Source organism: Trachypithecus francoisi, unplaced genomic scaffold (genome assembly GCF_009764315.1).
Source record: "Trachypithecus francoisi isolate TF-2019V2 unplaced genomic scaffold, Tfra_2.0 Contig01579, whole genome shotgun sequence".
Classification (NCBI taxonomy): domain Eukaryota; kingdom Metazoa; phylum Chordata; class Mammalia; order Primates; family Cercopithecidae; genus Trachypithecus; species Trachypithecus francoisi.
The window spans coordinates 1,973,045-1,995,272 of NW_022681442.1; the positions used below are offsets into that span (position 1 = coordinate 1,973,045).

General features: G+C 45.8%; 1 protein-coding gene across 4 annotated transcripts in view; it reads right to left on the reverse strand.

The window, feature by feature from the left end:
- Nucleotides 1–21,948, reverse strand: part of MGMT (O-6-methylguanine-DNA methyltransferase) — a 288,419-nt gene extending 266,471 nt beyond the window's left edge. Inside the window, exon 1 of one of the 4 annotated variants that reach the window (XM_033178877.1) lies at nt 21,798–21,948. In XM_033178877.1, the coding sequence (XP_033034768.1) occupies nt 21,798–21,878 (81 nt within the window). In that variant the 5' untranslated portion in view covers nt 21,879–21,948. Of the gene's footprint in view, nt 1–20,511; nt 20,682–21,658 lie in introns of those variants that run through there. The other 3 variants (XM_033178860.1, XM_033178905.1, XM_033178896.1) reach the window with 3 other exon arrangements.
- Nucleotides 21,949–22,228: the final 280 nt, after the last annotated feature.

Sequence of the window (22,228 nt, forward strand, 5' to 3'; positions counted from 1 at the left end):
TTTAAGAGTTAGCCTAAAGCTATAGTAATTAATGCATTGTGGTATTAGTACAGAAAGACAAAAACATCGAAGAAACAGGAGAGCCCAGAAAAAGGCATACGTCCACTTGGAATAGTCAGCAGCTCCAGCACCGCTTACTGTGTATCTCCTCATTTCTCCAGGGCTCTGCACTGCCTTTCTTGCCCTATATCTGTATGTCACATGTTTGTCATATATGTGCAGTGAAGCCACCGTAGAGTCCTGGAGAAAGGAGGGGTTACCCAATACATGGGACTGGAGCCACTGATTATTCATATTAAAAAAGAACTGAACTTCTACTCCATACCACAGCAAAGGTGACTTCCAAATGAGCTGCAGACTTGTATATGAAAAAAAAACTGATACTTTCATAGGAAAATAGTGGAATTGTTATGACTGGGGATAAGGAAGGGCTTTGAAACAAGACGCAAAATGTGCAAACTATAAAGGAAAAGAATCATAAATTCAATTACATGCAACTATATTAAAATTAGAAACTCCTGTCCATCAAAAGGCACTATAAAGAAAATGAAAACACAGCCAAACGGGGAGGAGACAATTGCAGCACATATAACAGACAAAGGATTAGAATCCAGACTATATAAGATAAACCTTTAAGTTATTAACAAAAAGAAAATCCAACAGAAATATAGGCAGAAAGGGTATGAACAGGCATTTCGCAAAAGAGGCCTGACGAATGGCAACATGAAAAGATGTTGAAGGTCGCTCGCAATCGGAAGTGCTAATTAAGATCACGATGAGATAGGATTTTTTACCCAGTAGGTTAGCAACTGTTAGTAGCATGATACCTCCAAGTTTTGGTAAGGAGGTGGGTTAACTGACTGGGGTCTATCTGCTTTAACCATTTTTACAAAAGTTATTGTCCTGTAACATTGAATATTGACACTCCAATCATTCTACCCTTGAGTAGAATGAGAGAAAATTTCAAAACTTAACCATCTGACATTGAGAAACAGCTTGACCTCCCACTACAAACCATATAGGTATATATATGTGTGTGTGTGTGTGTGTGTGTGTGGTGTGTGTGTGTGTATTCTCTCAATGTCTAGGATCCAACTTAAAATACACACATAAGAAGCAGAGAAATATAACCCACAATCAGGAGAGAAAATATACATACATACACCTATATGGTTAGCAGGGTATAAAGAAAATGAAAACGCAGGCCACAAACTGGGAGAAGACAACTGTAGACCATACACCTGACAAAGGATTCGAATCCAGACTGTACAGAATAATCCTGTAAATCAATAAGAAAAAGAAATCTCAACAGAAATACAGGCAGAAAGGATATGAACAGGCATTTCATACATAGTGTGTGTACATATATATGTGTATATATATAATGCATATACACAATTTTTTGTTTCCCTTCTGGAAGGAAGCAGAAAAAAGGAAAACAAAATTCAGACAACCAGAAGAGAAAGAAACTTCCTTTCTACCAAAAGTCTATGGCAAGCATCATTTCTGGTGATGATACAGTGTATATATTACACACACACACACACACACACACACACACACACACACTCCTATTCTTCACAACTTACATGTAATCCAAAACTTTGCAAGTGACAACTTACATGTAATCCAAAACTTTGCAAGCGACTGACAACTTACATGTAATCCAAAACTTTGCAAGCGACTGACAACTTACATGTAATCCAAAACTTTGCAAGTGAACCCATTTTCTCCTCTACTTCCTAGCAACCCCAGAGATGTGATGTCACTGGAAAAAGTTTGGCTTTTACAGATAATCAGAGTACTACTTGAAAAACTAACTGTTCCTCTGAGGAACCACTGCGACCATCATGACTTCTTCAATTCTGTACACTCATGAGAGCAGGGCAAACCATCCAAGCCACCTGCAGGGCACCTAATTATTCTTTGTCAAGAGTGGGCATGGCTGCAGGAAAACTGTCATCCCAACAAGTAGGAGGCTAACGCTGGGTGGTTCATACCAGCTATCCAAGTAGCCCAGGACAAAAGACCATCCTAGTTGATTGATTTTTCAAATGCACAGTTGCACAGAGCTCTCTGGGCTGCCCAGGTACACTGCCATACAAGGGTTTAACGTTATCACCACTATTACATTTAACTGATTAAAGCCCTGACTGCCAGAGGCATTAACTACAGCGTTGTGTGAGTTCTGGCAGGAAAGAATACACTCTTCTTCTGTCTGGTCTCATTTTTGACAACATGAAAATGCTGAAATGACAGAACTCAGCAGAGTACATTTCTAGTGATGACACACACTGAGGTCTGATGATGACAGGAGAAAAATAATCTGAATCAAAGATGCCCTTTGTTTCCTCTGCCTTCCCAATCTTGTGTCCCCTCCATACAAAGTTTGAACAGTCCTTCTTTGGAATAGAAATACAAATAAAATTTTTTATGTTTCTTAACAGAAAGTCAATTAAGGTTTATACCAATTTCACCAAATACCTGTGATCTGGGATTCACCTGTGAATTTCTCAAACATACAGGGAAAGGCTGAGTATGAGCTAAACAACCAGAAAGCATACGGAAAATATAATAACTGGCCGGGCATGGTGGCACACGCCTGTAATCCCAGCACTTCAGGAGGCCAAAGCGGGTGGATCACCTGAGGTCAGGAGTTTGAGAACAGCCTGGCCAACATGGCAAAATCCCGTCTCTACTACAAATACAAAAAATTAGCCAGGCGTGGTGGTGGGCACCTGTAATCCCAGCTATTTGGGAGGCTAAGGCAGGAGAAATGCTTAAACCCAGGAGGCAGAGGTTGCAGTGAGCTGAGATCGCACCATTGCACTCCAGCCTGGGCAACAGAGCAACACTATGTCTCAAAAAAAAAAAAAAAAAAAAAAAAAAAGGAAGGGAGGGAGGGAGGGAAGGAAGGAAGGAAGGAACGAACGAACCAAGCACACCTTGACTTGGTAAATCGTGCCTAAATTTAGAAGGTAAATTAGTTTTCTTCAACTCTTGTTTCCATGAGAAAAAAAAAAAATTAAAAAGGGCTATCTACCTATATATATCAAGTCTAACAAGGAAGATGAACTTAAATTAAGTCTTCTTGAAAATTATTGTTCTTTGAATTCTTATTCTGTGAGGACCAGAATAAACACGCTTAAACATGCCTATGAAAGCAGTCAGTGAAGCTTTTCCCCCACTTTGAAGTGGGTGAAAAGGCCAGAGGGTCTGGGGTCAGGGCCAGAGGGCTTTGTGTAATCTGAGCAATCTCAGTACCGCAGCAGCCCAGCAGGTCTTTTTGTTGTTGTTAATATGGGTCCACTAATAACTTGGTGGGGATTCCACTTCTAGCCATTACAGAGTAGCAAGAACCACATGTAACAGCTAAAACGAAATAAAGTACGGGATGAGTAGCCTGAAATTCTGGGAACTAGAAGTACTTTCAGGTTTTAGATTTTTCTGGATTTGGGAATATTTGCAAATACTTACAGTTTGAGCATCCCTAATCCAAAAATCCAAAGTGCTCCAATAAGCATTTCCTTTGAGCATCAGCTTTGAGCATCATGTCAATGATAAAAAATTTTCAGATGCTTTAGCATTTCAGATTTTGAAGTAGGGGTGCTCAACTTTTATATAAAACAATGGTCTTCAGAACAAGGACAACAGCAGCCAGGAGCTATGCTCCCCAAGGAAAGGGAAGCGAAGTGAGCCAGTCGCCAGGGAAGGGCTGGATGTAGCCTCCAGGCTGTGTCGAGGTGGAAGGTCTGAGCCAAAACTAGTGGGTGGTCTCACCAAAGTGGGAAAGAGATCAGAATTCAAAAAGAACAAAACACCTAGAATCTTCAGGGAGGAGTACCAGGGAGGAAGGGCCTACTCAGAGAACACACCAGACATCTCCAGAAGAGTCCACTGTGGCCTCTGCCTAACCACTGCGACACTGCTTGAGAAGGAACTCCCTGAGGTCAAAGAAAGATCCCCAGAAGTAGCAGCCCAAATAACTCCTGAGCACAGACAGAGCTGGGAATATTTCATGTTCTCACCAGCCAGTGTGGAAAGATGTCCTAATACAACATTCATCAGGTAAAAACCTCAGAGCTGCCTTATTTCATATATATATGTGTATATATACACACACACATATGTAATATACATATATTTAATATATATAAAATACACACACACACACACACATATATATAAAATACATGCATACATATACGCACATACACACACCCTTATAAAATAAAGACACTGCATAAATAGTAGGACTAAACTACCCCTGGACTAAAACCTGGTCTGGACCTGCCCTAACAAAACATTTTTTTAAAAAGCAAGCCTTAAAAGGATGTAAATGATTTCAAGAAACTGAACCTGCACCAGAACAATGTCCAAAACTGTTTTTTAAAAGACAACATAATCTAGCACTCAACAACAAAACTCTCCGTGTCTAGGATCCCATTTAACACACACACACACATAAGAAGCAGAGAAATATAACCCACTATCAGGAGAAAAATCATTCAAAAGAACCATACCCAGAAAAGTACAGATGAGTAGAACAAGTGGACTGGGACATAAAAACTGTTCTTATAAACATGCTCCATATTTAAGAAGCTACAGGAAAACCAGCACACGATGTGAGAAATGGCCCGTATGGAGCATACAGAGATGTAAAATGCAGTATCTCAAGTAAAAAATACAATCGATATGATGTACAGATTAGATGCAGCAGAAGGAAAACACAGCAACAATGAGAAAATAACATTTTTTAAACTATCAAGGCACAGAAACACAAAAAGACTGAGGAAAATGAGCAGGGCTCAGGGAGACGCAGGACAGTATTAAGCAGCACATGTGCAATTGGAGCCTCAGAAAAAGGGGAGGCAGGAAAAATATCAGAAGAAATATTCAGTGACATTTCCTCAAATCTGATGAAAAATCTATATGAGGTAAAACAAGGTTGAGCACCCCAACTGAAAATGCTCCAAAACCCAAAACCTGTGCACCAACATGATGCCACAAGTGGAAAATTCCACACTTGACCTCGTATGACAGGTCTCAGTTGAAATACAGTCAAAACTTTGTAACAAGCATAAAATTATTTAAAATATTACATAAAATTTCCTGCAGGCTATGTGGATTAGGTATAGATGGGAAAAAAATGAATTCCATGTTTAAACTTCGGTCACATCCCCAAGATATCTCATTATATATACATGCAAATATTCCAAAATCTGAAAAAAATCCAAAATCAGAAACACTTCTGGTCCCAACCATTTCAGATAAGGGATATGTAACCTGTTCTCATAGATGCAAGAAGCTCAGAGAAATCCAAGCAGAAGAAACATAAAAACAAATAATCAAACAGCTGAAAACAAGTGACAAAGAGAAAACCTTCAAGTGGCCAGAGGTGGCAAAAATGCCAGATTACATACAAAAAACAAATTTAAGAATGACAGCAAACTGATCATCAGAAACTATGCAAGGCAGAACACAATGGAACAACATCTTTAAAGTATTAAAAGGGAAAAAAACAGGTCAACCTCGAATTCAAACTTTCTCAAGAATGCAGATGAGACAAAGGCTTTTTTCAAAAAACAAAAACAAATACATGACAATTCAGATACAGCAGATCTGCACTTGAGAAATGATGGTACAAGTTTTTCATGTGTAAAAAAAATGATACCCAATGGAAACTAGGATCTACACAAAAGAGGATTTCAAGAAACAGTAAATATGCAAATAAATGTAAATTCTGGGTTTTAAAAATATCTTTAAAAGAAAACTGATTGCCCAACATAAAAATAATAACACTATATTTTGGACTGTATTACACATGTAGCAATAATATAACAAAAAATGGGATGAGAGAAATTGAAGCATACTTTTGTTAAGGCGCTTATTCTGCACATGAAGTTGTATTATATTACATGAATGCAGACTATGATAAGCATAAGCTAAGTATGTACATTACACATCCTAAAGCAACCACTAAAAAAGAAAAGAGATAGCTAATAAGCCAATAGTGTAGACAGAATGTTAAATTGGAATCATTCAAAAACATATCCAAATAATTGAAAAGAAGCTATGGAAGATGGAGGAAGGGCAAAAAGAACAAATTGGTGAACGACAAATGAATAGTCAGATGGTATACTTAAACCCAACCATATTAATAATTACATTAAATGTAAATGATCTAAATACTTCAATTTTACAAAGACATTGTCAGATTAGATTTTTTAAAGCAAGAGACCCAACTGTGTCGTCTACAAGAAACACATGTTAAATGTAATGACAAGAACAGGTTAAATGTAAAAGAATGGAAAAAAGTTACCACAGAAACACTAATTAAAAGAAAGCTGGAGTGGCTATCCTAATATCAAATAATTTCAAAAAAAGGAACATGACAACAAAACTAGAGAAGGCCATTTCATAAGAGTAAAGGTTAATTCCCCATGAGGATGTTAAAATTCTAAACTCCCAATGAGGATGTTAAAATTCTAAACATGTATGCACCTAATGAAATCACTTAGAAGAGATGAACCAAGAACCAACACAACTGAAAGGGTTAATAAACAAGTCCCCAATTGTAACTGGAGATGTCAATACTCCTAATAATGTTTAGAACAGGGAAACAAAATTCAATAAGGATGTAGAAGACTTGAACAGCATTATCAACAAAACTTACCCAACTGACATTTAAAGAGCACTACACCCAAGAACCACAGAGTATACACTCTTCAAACATTCACCAAGGTAGACCATATTCCGGGCCGTAAAACAACCTTCAACAAACCTAGGAGGATTAAAATCATAAAAGGTAAGTCCTCTGACTACAAGGTAACAACTAACCTATAGATCAATAACAGAAAAACACTGGGAAAGTACCCAAATATTTTTTAAATCCCCAAATTCTTGGAAATTAAATGATGTACTAATACATAACCCATGCATTAAAGAAGAAACCACAAGGGAAATTGGGAAATAAGCTGCTCTGAATCAAAACGAAAACATCGCATGTCTACCTGTGAGCACACCTAAAGTAGTGCTTAGAGAAAATTTTTAGCATTAAATGTTTATATGAGAAAAGAAGAAAGGAAAACCTAATGATCTAAGCCTCTGCCCTAAGAACTACAAAAAAGAAAAGCAAACTAAACTAAAAGTAAGCACAAGAAAGAAATAATAAACAGCAGAAATCAGTAAGACAGGAAAAAAGAGAACAATCAAGAAACGAAAGTTGGTTCTCCGAAAAGAAACAGATAAACCTCTAGCCAGACCAGTTAGCAGAAAAGGGGACAATGTGCAAATTACCAACATCAGGAATAAAAATAAGGACACGACTCAAAATCCCACAGACACTGAAAGGATAATAAAGGAATATAAAAATAACTTTAGGCCAATAAATTCAACAAACTTAGATTAGATGGTCAAATTCTTTGACAAACATGAAATCCCAAAAAGTCACTCAAGAAGAAAGAAATGACCTGAATGGTCCTATAGCCACTAAAAAAAACACAAAACAAAAAAAAAAACAACAACTGAATTCATAGTTAATGTTATTTTCACAAAGAAAACTTCAAACACACATGGCTTCACTGGTAAATCCTATGAAGCATTTAAAGAAGAGACAATGCTAATGGTACACAAACTAATCCAAAATACAGAAGAGGCCTCATTTTATGAGTGCAGGAATGCCCTCCTAACAAGGCAGACAGACGATCCAGGAATGCTGCTGGCCAACACCTCTCAGGAACAGACACACAAATCCTCAACACATCAGCACCAGCACGTTAAATCCAGCAATCTATGAAAATAGTAATTCACCAAGTCCAGGTGGGCACTTGTCTAGGAACACAAAACTGGTTGAAGACATGGAAACCAATGAAAAGTATCCACCATATTCATTGCAGAAAAGAGTAAAACACCCCCCACTTGCTGAAGGGTACCTGCACAAACTACAGCTGACCACACACTGCACGGTGAAAGACGACAGAGAAGCCATGGTGGGAAAAACTGTGAATGCTTCCTCAAGAGCCAAGATATTGACACCAAACTCTAGCAAGAAGACATGGTCAGGGCAACAGGTAGGTTCACTTCAGAATGTCCTGACGAAGCATTCAAACTTTACTAAATCTTGACCCTTTTAAACATTCTGTGACCTAATGGGAATCGCAGCAAAGCACTTCTGCCACAAACCAGAATGACGCTGCCACCAGGAGGGCTCCACAAGTGGCAGAGACTGCTGCTGAACTTACCAACTTCATTTTAGAACAAAAGCTTTACTAGTGTGAATGACTCACAAACAACAGTTATTCAGACTTGCGTATCTGGCGGACGTTTTCTCAAAACTGGACAGTCTGTACCTGTAATGAACACAACTGACAGTATCTGCTGCTGATGATAAAAGGGGAACTTTCGTTTTCAAAAAATGTTTTTGTAGAGATGGGGATCTTGTTATATTGCCCAGGCTGGTCTCCAACTCCTGGCCTCAAGTGATCCTCCCACCTCAGCCTCCCAAAGTGCTGGAATTACAGTCATGAGCCAGTGTGCCCAGCCAGAAACTTCAAGTGATGATTAAAATGTTACAATACTGGTACCCACCACCATGGCTTCCCAATACTAAATGCCTTTTCTAAGGAGAAAGGTGGTGATACTAACAAATATTATTTTTAGGACTGTATTAGGAAACGTCAATATTTGGAAGATCTGTATAACTCAATGAAGCAACGTTTTCCACAGGGCCGATGAAAGACACTATGAAATCACTCAAAGTGCAAGGGCATACCAGTGGATTCTAACATCATAGAGAACAAAGAGTTCACAGAGGGGTCTCAGATTGCACACGGCTACAAACCCTCAGGAAATTACCACTTGCCAAGCCCTGATGTAGCGTCAAAGGAAAATATCCTCAATTATCTGAGAAAGTTGTTAAAACACTATCCCCTTTTAATTACTTATCTGAGTGAGGCCAGATTCTCTTGATGTGCTTCAACCCAAACAACATATCACAACAGACTGAATGAAGCAGCAGAAGCTGGCTGTCTTCTATTCATCCAGGCATTATGAAGTTTTAAAAAATGGAAACTGATAACATTCCTCCCTAATAGGTTTTTATGGAAAATATAGCTACTTTTTATTTTAAAATGTTATTTATGTGAAAAGCTAATAGGCTTATTATCTAAATGAATTAATATTTTAAAATTTCTCACTGCTAATTTCTAATGGGGTATGAATATAAAACTCATATAATCTCTTTGGGATCCCTCATAAGTTTTAAGTGTGCAAAAAGGCTCTGAGAGCAAACAAAGTGAGGACCCCCAGCAAGGAGGGCAAACACAGATCCCACCCCAGCACTCTAGCCCACCCCAACCCCAGCCCTACCCCTCCACAACACGGATAGGGCCATTTAGGGACCTAATCTCACCGTCTACAAACCTGAGAATGGAGACACACACTCATGTCCTCCACCAAAGGAGGAACGCCAGGGTTCTTGCCTGCCCTCGGAGGAAAATGCTCATCCTCCCTTTTTTCATAAAAGCTGTCCACAGCCTCCACTCTACCACCATCACTCACACAAACTTTTCCACCAAAACGTGACTAATTCTCTCTGGGAGACGTTCTCATAAGGATCCACTCGAGAACTTTTCACTATTTTAGCTTAAAGTTGGAAAAAACGAGCAGAATAGTTTGGCATAGCAAGTCAGTATATGACTACAGTTCCATATGAAAACATTTAAAATACATTAGATTTTTGGTCAAGATGAAAGACAAAAAAAAAATCAACCAATCTATTCTAATTGGGTTCCCATGGTAACTGTACAATTGGGTTTTTCAATATAACATCCCCAAGGCCCAATGCACACTTGTAAAATATACTTCCAACAGCCTGAATTGTTTTTACATTATAGCACTCCCAGGAAGATCAATTATTATACGTCCCCACCCTAACTATTAGTGGCAGGAGATGTTAACACTATTTGCCATATTAACATAAGTCATGTAAGGAACACCACATATCACAATAATTACATAAAACTAATCATACACTTCAGATTCATCAAACATGTTCTGGGTAATAAACCGATACAACTGCTGTCACAGACCCGTGTTTACGAAAAGTAAGAAATCACGCCCTACTACAGACCAAACCATTATGCGTCTCTTATTGATTTCAAGGATAAACAGAATCAATCATTAATAATTACATTATAAGATGACCCTCAAGGTTAATCATATTCTTAGAGACTCTCACTATGGAATTGAATGACAAACATAGCTGTGCAAATAAATAAATAAATAAATAAAGGATAACGAAGAATTCAAATCCACATTTCAAATAGTAAGAGCACTACAGGAAGCAGAGCGCATGCCCTAAGCCAGGACTCTGGCTTCACCCTGCATCCACTCCCTGCACAGCTGGGCCCCCCAAAGCCCAACGCCAAGGGCACAATGCCTGCCTGTGCTGCAAGGGCCACAGCCAGCCAGAATGGGGGCATAGCCAGAGCTTAGGAATGGCAACATCCTTCAGTAAAAGGCTGACAATTTAAGTTTCCTTTGCAACAATCATAAAATCCCTATGAACTTTGTGTATTTTGCAGATCTACAATCCACGGCATGAATTGGTGAGTTAGACAAAAGTAAATTTAACGTTTTCTATCTACCTTTCCTCTGTCGCCCCATCAGCAGCCACATAAGCCAGTTTGGTGAGGTGTGGGCCAGGGGGCTTTCAGCAAGAAAGCTGGTCCCTAAATCAACAGAGACCTCCAAACAGTCTCCGAGAGCTATCTTAGCCTGAAAAGCAGCAAAGAGTATGGTTCTGAGAGATGTAGCTGGTGTCCAACCAGACGACCACATGCTGTCCTTTGAACCAGGCCAGATTAGAGTGTGTATACTGACCAATCTGGAGGGGAAAAAAAAAAATCAATAAACCAACAAAAAGAATCCCAATAAACCTGTAGAGACTAGTTTAAAAAACTCAGTCTTGCAGCATTTGAGCTGGTCTCTCCTTCCCATCAGGATGCAGGTTCCCCTACTGCTTACCATAGCATGCCCACCCAGGGCCAGGACAGCACCAGGCCTTTCCATGGCCTGCTGGCCTCTGGGGTCTCCTGTTTTGCCTGCTGTATCCTGTTCCCACCACCACTGATGTTTCTGGTCATGAAATCTGGGTTTCTGTTTGTTATTTGCCTTTTACCACGATACACTCACATCTTTTGGGATGCCAAGCTAAACCTGAGAACAGTGACTTTTTGGAGCACTGTCTGATGACAAAGTTATCCTCAGCTCCAAATTCCAACTTCGTACACAATCCCTTGATGAGTTTTGTGCCTTTGAAACAACTTTAGTCTGCAATTCACCTATATATTGGTTTGCCTGCGCTGCCATAACAAAATGCCAGACTGGGGGCTTAACAAACAGACATTTATTTTCTCATGGTTCTGGAGGCTGGCAAGTGAGAGCTGCTGGTCCTGGCTGATTCCATTTCTGGTGAGGGCTCCTTTCCTGGCTTGCAGACAGCCTTCTCCTTGCTGTGTCCTCACACGGTGCAGGAGGGAGTGATCTTCTCTTTCTCCGCCAAGGCCACCAATCCTAGTGGGGTAGGATCCCACTCCTGTGACTCAGTCAGCCTTAATTTCCTCCTAAAGGCCCTGTCTCCAAATACAGCCAAACTGGAGGTCAGGACTTCAGCCTATGCATCTTGGGGACACGCTTCAGTCCACAGCACGCTGTGCTGGACCTTCCATTAAGTAGAAGCCACACACCAGGCCTTGGAGAGCATCCAATCTAGCATCCCACCATCAAGAGATGGAAACAATACAAGCCAAGTAGAAAACAGTGATGTGTGAAGGGCCCCAGAGAGGGAGAGATCATGGGGGCTGAAGTAGCTTCTGGAAGAAATGAGAGTGGGGAGGATTCAGAGAGAGGGCAGCAGAGGACATCTGGGTGGGGGTCAGGTCAGAAGAGGTTCCCTGAGGATAGAGCAGAGGCACCTCTGGGAAGAGAGGGACACGGGTCCCCCACTCACCCAACCTCAGAGCAGAGCACAGATGCAGAGGCCCAAATGCAGGAGGCCAGCACTGCCGGGGTCCCACAAGGCCGCAGACTTGCCTGGTCCGCAAGTGGGGTCCACAGGCGGGGAGGCTGTGAGGACTATGCAGCTGGCTCTCACCCTGTCTGTGCCAGTGCCCAGCTCAAAACTGTTTCTGGTCCTCACTAAGCCACTCCTACGGCAGACCCCACCACTCAGTCTCGTGTGGGTTCAACATGTCCAGAAGCTTCCCAGGTGCCTCAAAGATAGAAGAGGGAGGCGGTGTGGGTGTGCAGGACACCCTGAGTTGGGAGGGTCCCCGACCCCTTGTGGCAGGACACACAAGGCAGCACCCCCTCCAGCCGAGCCCTGCAGCCCCAGCGTGGTCTTGGTCCCAGAGCTGACCTCTCTACCTGACCACTCCCAGCAGCCTGGCGATGGGTCCCAGCATCCAGCTATGCCGGGGCAGTGTGAGCACCCAGGAACCCCAACAGACCGTGGAACCAGCACTGCCCCGGACAGCGGTTCCCCCCGGAGCTGCGGGATTCCTGAGAACCCAGGACACCCCTGGAGACCATGGAGCTGCTTCTCCCTGGCCAACACCAGAGCCTTCCACCTTTCCAAGACGCTATCTGCTTCCAAGAAGCTATCTGCTGCAACTGTCACGATCTTCACAGCTGGGGCAGACGCGTCTCAGGCCCAAAGAAGGGAAGTCTCATGAGCAAAAGATCCCCACACCCAGGAGAGAAAAATGTCTGAGGAAGTGAGAACCATGACCCCGAAGACTTTCTGGAGTGACAAACAATCCAAAACATGCGACAAGGACAGCGGGGGCCACACCCAGCTAACGGGAAATGACCCAGGCTGGGAGACGTTCTAATTACACTCATGGCAAAATACAACAGGAAGGCTTACAAGCCCATGCTTCCGGAGGACAAAAAAAAAAAGTAAATGACTGCTTTTGCCTCAAGGCCCAGGTGGACGCAAGCTAGTGGCCAAGTGACAGCAGTGATGCCCAGGAGGACCCTGGAATGAGAGCTGAGGGAGGCAGGGACCATCCACCCCAGTTTGCCTGGGACATCCCCATTTTAGCACGGAAAGTCCTGCCTCCTGGCAAATGGTTGGTCACCTATGAATATGGTCACAGATTGTGGCTCTCCAAAAGCCTGTCCTCTTGCTGAGCCAAGGACGACCACAGGGTGGTCAACTGTGGCCAAGAGGGTGGATAACGTTAAACTGTAAGAACATTAACTTCAGAACCTGTGCATTCCTTCTAAGGAACAGTTCTTCCTTATTTCAGAAGTGGCACCATGGGAGCGGCCTCCTCAGCAACCTCCTGTGTCCTGGTGGGAAGCCCCTCCCTTCCCACGTCGCCTGCCTCTCAGGCCGGCGTGGGCTGGAGACTGATGGCCTGCAGAGGCACTGGGAGTGTGCTGAGCGGCCCGCACCCCGCACAACCACAGCATCCATCTGACTCGACGGCTTCATCTGTTGATAACACAATGGTGACAGAAACGAATTTTTCTGCACAATAAGGAATAGCACACACGGGCTTTTCTTGGGCTAGCTAGATTCAGTCACTTTTAGAAATACATCATTCCTTTTCTTTGCCCACTATTCTAGGAACTTCCACTTGAGCGTTAAAGGCCTTACTAATAAGACTCGCTGCATCCGCCGTGCCCCACGCCTCTCACACACCTTGCTGAGGGTGGCACACACTTTCTCATCTGATCCCCCGTCAGCCAGACACACAGCCCTGCCCTGCTGGCACGACTTTAACTAGATGACAAGTGCAGGAGGCTGAGACCCTGGCTTTAACACTCCCAGAGTGAATCCAGGCCTGCAACAGTGGCCTCAACGCACCCCACCCCCCCACCCCGTGACCCTCCTTCTAGGACTTCCCATCTGTGCTTCCAACACACTGATCTGCAGCCATCCAGGCACCTGCAGCTCTCACTCCTCCCCTGGGAGCCTCCTTCCCAGACCTTGCCACCTCTCACTGTTCAAATCTCCACTCAAAAGCCACCTCCTCGGAGGGGCCTTCTTCAACATCTTCAACCACTTACCAAGCTCCCCCAACAAAGGCCAAGCTCTTCACCTCATTCGGTCTAGCCAGCCCTCACCAGTATCTACAAAATGTGTGGGTACGACAAGCAGGTCTCGCCACCACACGGGGAGCCCCTCAAAGACAAGGCTGCCGAGGCGAGCCCAGGGCCCGGAGGAAGCCCAGCCATCCTTGTCAATCTCTGCTGCCCAGAGGCACGCTCAGCCACACCAGCCCACAAAACATGTCATGGTGTTTAAGGAAACTTGACCCCAGTACACACTATTTCTAATTTGCATTCTGATGTGACTATACCTTTAACACCTGACAGTTTGGTTTTTAAAATTCTGCGACTCCTGCAGGACGTACAGGTTGCCCCTAACAGAGACAGGCTGGGGTGGGAGCAATGGCAGTGAGCCTGGGTCCACTGCTGCCATCCTCGCCTGAACGTGGCTGTAGTCGGGCAATCTCCCGCCTCAGAACCCAGAAGCCAGGCAGGGCAGAGGGGGGCCTGTTTACCCTTCCAAAGCCAGATCCTTTATCTGGTTTCCCTCACATAAAAAGCACACACACCAAGGCTTTCCTCTCTCTCAATAAGAAAAGCGATTCTAAACTTAGTCCCTCATAACCACACTCTCCGACTCCCACCTGCCCAGCTCTCACCAGAAGCCACCAGGGCTGACCCCAGCTATACCTCCTGAAACTGTCCTCGCCCTGCCAGGCCTGCTGCCACCATCCTGCCTCCTCTGCCCCAATCAGCCCCCTGCCAGCCCCATGATCTTCTCTGGGAAGCGCTGACAGGCTGGTGTTCCCCACTCACAAGGCTCCCAAAGCCCCTCCTCACCCAGTGCAGCATTTGGGCTCCCTAGGCCCTGGCCCGACTGGCTCTGCCTTCCTATCCAGCCCCACATGCCTGCCACACCCTGCTCAAAATGAACTATGGCCAGGTCCCCAGATGCATCCGCGTCCACAGTCCCACCATTCTGCTCAAAATGCCCAGCCCTTGGGCCACCTGGAGAAACCTGACCAGTAGCCACAGTCCCACAAATGTTTCAGAGGGAATCAGGCATGGGTCCCTGGCCTGCAGGGACACAGTGCGGTGTGTGCACAGTCCTGGGACATGGCTGGCCCTCTGCATCCTCTCATCTTTCCTCTGGCCCCACTGCCCTGGTCATTCCACTCTCTAGTGGGGTGTGGGGTAGGCACAAGGCACACACAGGGACAGCTTTGCCATCCCTAAGTCCTCACCGCACCCAGCCTCGCCTACGGTTGTCTGCCTTGGCAGGGTCCCCAACACCTTCAAGTAGGAATACATTTGGGCACGTTGTTTTTCCCACAATGCTAAAGACAACACTTAGGGTCACACTGATGTTCAGAAAACTTTAGCTACATAAACAGGTATGTGTCTGTTTATGCCCTGTCTTGCCCCTTCAAAGACTTCTGACAGTTTCTCAGGTTCATCGTTGCAAAGACAGCCTGGCACAAGTGGTTGTGAGCCTGTGCCTGGTTATCGAATACATCTGGGTTGAAAACAAAACTCTATCTCTACCCCAAGAGGCCTGTGCAAGTCACTCAAACTCTCCGAGTCCTGGGTTCCTCATATGCAAAACAAAGACACTCACAGCGCCTTCTCCTTCATGGGGTGATGGTGAGCATTTCCTAAGTTGGTCTGTACAAGGCAACAAGCGCAGCAGGCCCAGAACCACCACCAGGATGAGCTGAACTATGACAGGAGATTAAAGAGACACCCCAAATAAAAATCAGGCCCATTTCCACAAACACACGAAATGCTGCAGACTTCCCATTTTTGACCAAGCTTACCCAGCGGACCGGCGTTACCCCTCACTGCTGTGGTCTAAACGGCCGTCACACATGGGAAAATACTGTCACATGCTGGTGTCACTGCTGGTTCCTGGCCACTGCCATCGTGTCGGATCCTGTGTTCGTCCTTTGGGAAGTTCTTTCAATTTAACAGACGAATAATGTCAAGGTTCCCACACAGTGTCTCGGGCTGTCAGCAACTGCCAAGTGCCCCTAGGAGCACACATGAAGCCCACCTGCCCACTCTAGGCTGACGTGGCACACCTGAACCTTCAGAACGCTGCCACCTTGATAATGTCTACTGTGAAAAGACAGAAACAGGTGGCAGAGCCAGTAGCCTCTTTACAGACAAAAGGATTTCAGAGACCTAGCAAATGAATAGGGAACTACCTTATGCTGCACACAGACAATGCTCTGTGACCTTCTGGAACCTCAGACACACCAGAGGTGGCAAATGTGGCCAAGTGACCCCAACCTCTAGTCCTGCCTCCACCAAAACCAGAGCCACTCTGTATCCACAAACACCAACTGCCTTCATTCAGGCCTCCCCAGGGCCAGGCCTCCTTCTGATGGGAACTGGCCCTGGCCCTACTTTTGGAGAAACCTGGCCTTGGAAGGTTAAGTAACTCTGCTCAAGGGCACAGGATTGTAACTCGTGAAGCCAGGTCCAAATGGAAGCCAGTCTGTTTCCAGAAGGTGCACTCCTGAGCACCATGCACACGTCCCCGCTGAGGGCTTAGGTGTGTGCAGATCTGCAAAATAAAGATTTGGATGGGACTTGGGGAAAACAAGGGCTCAAAATAGTTATTCACTGTCTTCTCATTTCATCCTTCCATGAGGCTCAGCTCAAGGACTTAAAAACAATAAGGACTTACTGTCTCGTGTGCTTATACTTACCCAGGTAGACATAACAAGCATGATCGTCCCCACCCAATAGATGAGGAGGTGCCTGGAGGGCCAAGAGTTTCCCAGGGTGACCCAGCTAGGAAACAGCATCACTCCTACACACGGCTCTGGCACTTCCTGTAGAAAAGCTCAACTCTGTGCCCCAAAATGTATTCAGCTGTGCCTCTGAAAGTTAACCCTCACCTGAGACCAGGAAAATGCTTTGACCCAGCAGGGGATAAAAACAAGACAACGCTCTCAAACGGAAAGGGGAGGTGAAATATGATATGGCTGTCCATGCTTCACATTTGTGTGTAAAACTAACACCAAAGTTTTGGTAACATCTGCATCTGGTCATAACCACAAAACTGAAAATTCGAATGCTATGATAACATGTTGGGTTTGCAATTTGAAGAGATTCACACATCTCTCAGGAGTTACAAAACCGTACTCAGACCCATACGCACAGACAACGTGCAGCAATGCCAACTGCCAATGGATCCTTCTGGAACGGGGACTCGGAGCTTGCCTGGGCTGGACAGTGCTACTTCCCAGAGGATCCTAAGGACTTCCCTAGAGGTGCTCAAGCACTAGGGTCTGCCAGAATCCCTGGCATCCCTAGGTTCTGATCCTGTAGGTCTGCCATGGGGCCTTATAATCAAGAGACCTCTCTAGCCAGCACCCACAGTAATTCTGATGCAGAGGGCCCAGGCCACCCTCAGAGAAACGCTCTGCCGCTGTTGCTTGTGAAGACCCCACTTTACAGAGAGCAACAGGTTCAAGGGGCTGTGACTCGTCAGGCCTTGCTGGAACTGCATTCCAGTGGTGGCTCTTACCCCACACAAGCAGGAGAGACCCCTGAACATGACATCCCTGGCTGCCCACCTGAGTCCTTTTGGTTGGGGAGTAAAATGTAGCTAAAAGTTTAAAAACAAATGATAAATAACTAGCAATTATTACATTTCAACATATAATGCCCCATCTCCTTCTCTGCCCTGAGATTCATTCACTCTCTTCACCCACCTAAATATCTCTGAACATCCTGTGCCAGAATTGCCTGATCTGTCAATAAGGTCAAAGTTTTCTAAGCCTCTATGCATATGACTCAATTTGTCGGTAAAAACTGCCACCCGCGCTGTGCTTGCAGAAAATTGTCCATAAACACATTACTGTGACTGGCAGAACGATGTCTATACTAAAAACAAATAGATTTAACAAGTGCCTGCTTCTACACGCCACGCCGCTGGTGGACTATCCACTCGGTGTCCCCCAGCCTAGGCTTCTGGGAATGGGCAACAGGGCTGGCTGGGAAACTCTGCTCACTTCACAAGCATCACGGGTAGAGAATTACTCTACCAAGAAACTTGTAGGAGCAGGAGAGTGAACACACCAGCCATTTATCGCGCTCTCACCATTCCTTTCGTGGTTACACACACCATGACCAATTTAACAACCATAAGAAAATGTTTTTGTAGAATTTTTTACTGGTTTTAGAACAGCTACCTCCGGGGGGAGGTGAAGGGGACATAAGGCCTCCTTGGAGAACCCGGCTCTGCTGTTAAGCCACTGATTTAACTGAAAACACCTTGTGGGGTTAAAACCAAGTTTCACCCTTCAGAGCATCTGCATGGGCAGCCCCCAGGGCGGCCTAGTCAGTTATTTAGCTGGAGGAGCTTCGGCTTCGCTGCCGGGACCCAGCACCTTGGCAGGTCTCAGTGTTTGATCCCTTTACAGGTGAGCCACACCAGTCAAAGCCACTCTAATACTTCAAAGATCAACAAAATCACAAAAATGATTTCTTCCTTTTCGTAAATCACTTTAATGGCTCTATGAAGGAGGAAGTCATTCATTATATTCCATACTATATTCATTAATTAGTTTTCCCCAAACTACGCAGCCTTCCTATATAAGCTGTACTGTCCATTTTTTTAAGTCAAAAAAAAAAACCAAACTATTTCCACCAAGCAGCAGACATGCAGTAGTTAATGAAAAGCCACAGAACATACATCTTGCAACATTTGGTCCACAACACAAGGTCTCCAACTTCTACATAGCTCTGCCCAAGCCAGGCCTGCAGAGCTAACAGCATAGGTTCACAAACTCCTCATGCCAACCAACGGCCCTCCTGGACAGCTCAAACCTCCTCCATCCCAGATAAACCCTTTCACTTCAAACCAAGAGTGGGGCGTAGGGCTGGATTGTACATCATGAGCGTCTATATAAAGACCACTCTCACCCCACGATCAAGTTATGGTTTATGTGTCTCTGATTTTAAATCCTTCAGGTCTGGTTTAAATAATACCCTGCAGGGCCAGGCATGGTGGCTCATGCCTGTAATCCCAGCACTTTGGGAGGTCTAGGAGGGAAGATCACTTGAGTCCAGGAGTTCGAGACCACCCTAGGCAACATAGGGAGACCCTGCCTCTAAAAAAAAAAAATATATTAGCCAGGCATGGTGGCACACACCTGTAGTCCCTGCTACTCGGAAGGTCAAAGCAGGAGGTTTGCTTGAGCCCTGGAGTTTGAGGCTGCAGTGAGCTATGCACTCCAGCCTGGGTGACAGAGCGAGCCCTTGTCTCTAAAAGTAATAAAATAATATTCTGTGGTGAGACCGAGCCCAGAAAGTAGCTGGATCAAAAGCTACCTGTCCCAGGAAACGGAGATTCAGGAAGGACTGTAGCAGCAGCCCAAGAGCCAAATGAGCACAGGGCCCTTCAGGGTCTGGGAGGCTCAATGTGTCCCCTGGAGTAACTAGAGTCCCAAAGGGAAGTCAAAAAACTCAGGGCAAGTGGATCTGAACAAGGAATTTTATGCTGGGGAAGGGGGTCAGAATGAAGCGCAAAAACAAAGAATAATGCTAAAGGAAAAGATAATGCAGAAAATTCAGTTTTGCCTCCATTTTCTTTCTATCAAACAGAATATACTATAAACTGAAAAGGGTATTAACACCAAAAAAAAAAAAAAACTGGAAGGTTTGAATCACTGGCTCCTCAACGTATGTCCTCTGCAAAACAGGACAATTTAGTAAGTTTATTTTATTATAAAATACTGGAAGAGTCAGGGCTTTGGTGTCCTAAGAAAGGGTGGGAAGAAGACTGAAGAGGAACAAACTCTGAGGGGGCAATGGGGAAGGCAAGTTCTTTTTCAGGCCTTCCTGCCCCCTTCTTCTCTGCAAAAGCAGAGAGGAGGCCCTGATTGAGACACCTGGGGAGGAAACCGAACCAATGAAAGGTAAGCCCCAGGTGATATCAATGTAAGACCTCAACAAGTTTCAAGAATCTGAGCAGCTGAACAAAGTGCTACCCAATGTGTACCTAGGGCTCTATTTCTTTCAACCTTACTAACAGCAAAGCCTTTTTAAAGTAGTGCCTAATACTATTAGTTAAATTGTTATTGTGATACAGATTTTTTTTCCTTTGGGACAGAGTTTCACTCTCGTTGCCCAGGCTGGAGTGCAATGGCGCAATCTCGGCTCATTGCAACCTCCACCTCTCAGGTTCAAGCAATTCTTCAGCCTCAGCCTCCCAAGTAGCTGGGATTACAGGCATGCACCACCACGCCTGGATAATTTTTGTATTTTTAGTAGAAACGGGGTTTCACCATGTTGGCCAGGCTGGTCTCAAACTCCCGACCTCGGGTGATCCACCCACCACGGCCTCCCAAAGTGATGGGATTACAGGCGTGAGCCACCGTGCCTGGCCCAGATATTTTTTATTATTATTAAAATATATACATTGAAAAGTACCTGAGTATAGCTTTGTACTGGAGGCCTACTTCATCCAGGCCCCTGACTGTGGCAGACACCACTCCACTACTCAAATTCTAACAGGAGAGGGAGGGCCCAGGAAGAAAGACACGACACGCGGCAGAGTAAGGCCAGCTCTCCTCTGCTACTTGCAGGCAGGTAGGGTCCCAGCAGTATCCTGGCCCTCTGAGTTAATGTGTTGTTAACAATCAGCCAGGCTCTTGACCCTTTTCCTTCAAAGTTTTCACAGCCCCACCCACCAAGTGTGCTAAGCTTTTTTTTTTTTAAATCTTGTTCATCTCTCAGAGTGTTTTAGCCACTGAGTGGACCCTGAAAATAACAAAACCATCTCCTAGTCACCTGCCCAGGGATGGAGCAGATGACGGGAGAGTCTGACCTCACCGATACTCTATAGATTTATATTTGGATGTCTATGTAAATAACCAGTCTAATTCTCAGCTCTCTGTGCTTAACTCTCTCTGCTTAACATTCTACTGAGAACAGCTGTGGTGACCCCTCTCTGGACCAAGCCGCTTCCCTCAGTCTGATGATGGTCCCAGCAGGCAAAGGTTGCACACACGTACAAAGTCTGCTTTCCAGGACAGAAAGCCAGCTACCCGGCTGAGGCAACTGAGAGCAACCACCACCCTGAGATTTCAGGAGATGATGAACCCAGGAGTGCGAAATACATAGTTCAGAACTCCTCTGCGGTGTTATTACCAACGTGGGAATTACGGTGCCCAGTGTGTGTGGCCCTCCAGCCAGCCTTGCTTACTCTAGGTACTGATGAATACTATTAGGGTGTGAGGTACACAAACACCAGCCATGGTTAGGAGGAGGCCCCTAGAACTTGGCCTCCAGCAGGAAGGAAGTACGGGACTCTGCCCAAGTATGCTAAAGGCTTGCTGCAAGCCAAGGCCCGCGCAGGGGCTTCTGGAAGCTTCCCGGAGCAACTGGCGGAGGGAAAGCTGGCAACATGGAGAGGCAGGAAGAACCGGGCCCGGGCCTGGAGCCGGCACCTGGAGGTAAGGCAGGGGCTGCCACGACCCCCGCCACACGCCAGGCCACAGTCACTGCAGCGCAGCCTGTCCAGGAACCCCAGGCCCGGGGAAGGCTGGGCAACACCTTGGAGGCACTTGGGGCGCACCTGGCGTTCGCCCGGGGTGGGTGGCGGTCAGGGCGGCCCCAGACCCGAGTGAGGGCGCCTGCAGGGCCACTCGAGACTGCCGCCGTCCCGAGGGGGAGCCCAGCAACTCTGCCGGGAGCGAGGCGACCCAGACACTCACCAAGTCGCAAACGGCGCGGACTGCGAGGACCTGCGGGCGCCGGCACGCAAAGCGTTCTAGCGGCGCGGGCAGTCCCAGCATATCCGGGGCGCGGGGGCGGGGCCGAGGGGCGCGGGGCTGGCGGCGTGGGGCGAGGTCTAGAGCGGGGCGGAGCCGAGGACCTGAGAAAAGCATGAGAACGTGCGGGGGCGGGGCCGGGCCGGGGAGGGGCCGGGGCGGGGCCGGGGCGGGGCCGGGGCCGGGGCCGGGGCCGGGGCCGGGGCGGGGCGGGGTGTTCCCGCCCGACCGGGTCGGCGCATGCCCAGTGCGGCGGCGCCGGACCCGAGCCACTCTGCGCAGCCTCGCTGGAGGCCGACGCGCCGACCCGGGTGCTGCCGCGTCGCTAGCTACTCTGTGCGCCTGACCCCGCTGGCCCTTCGGCCGCTACAAGC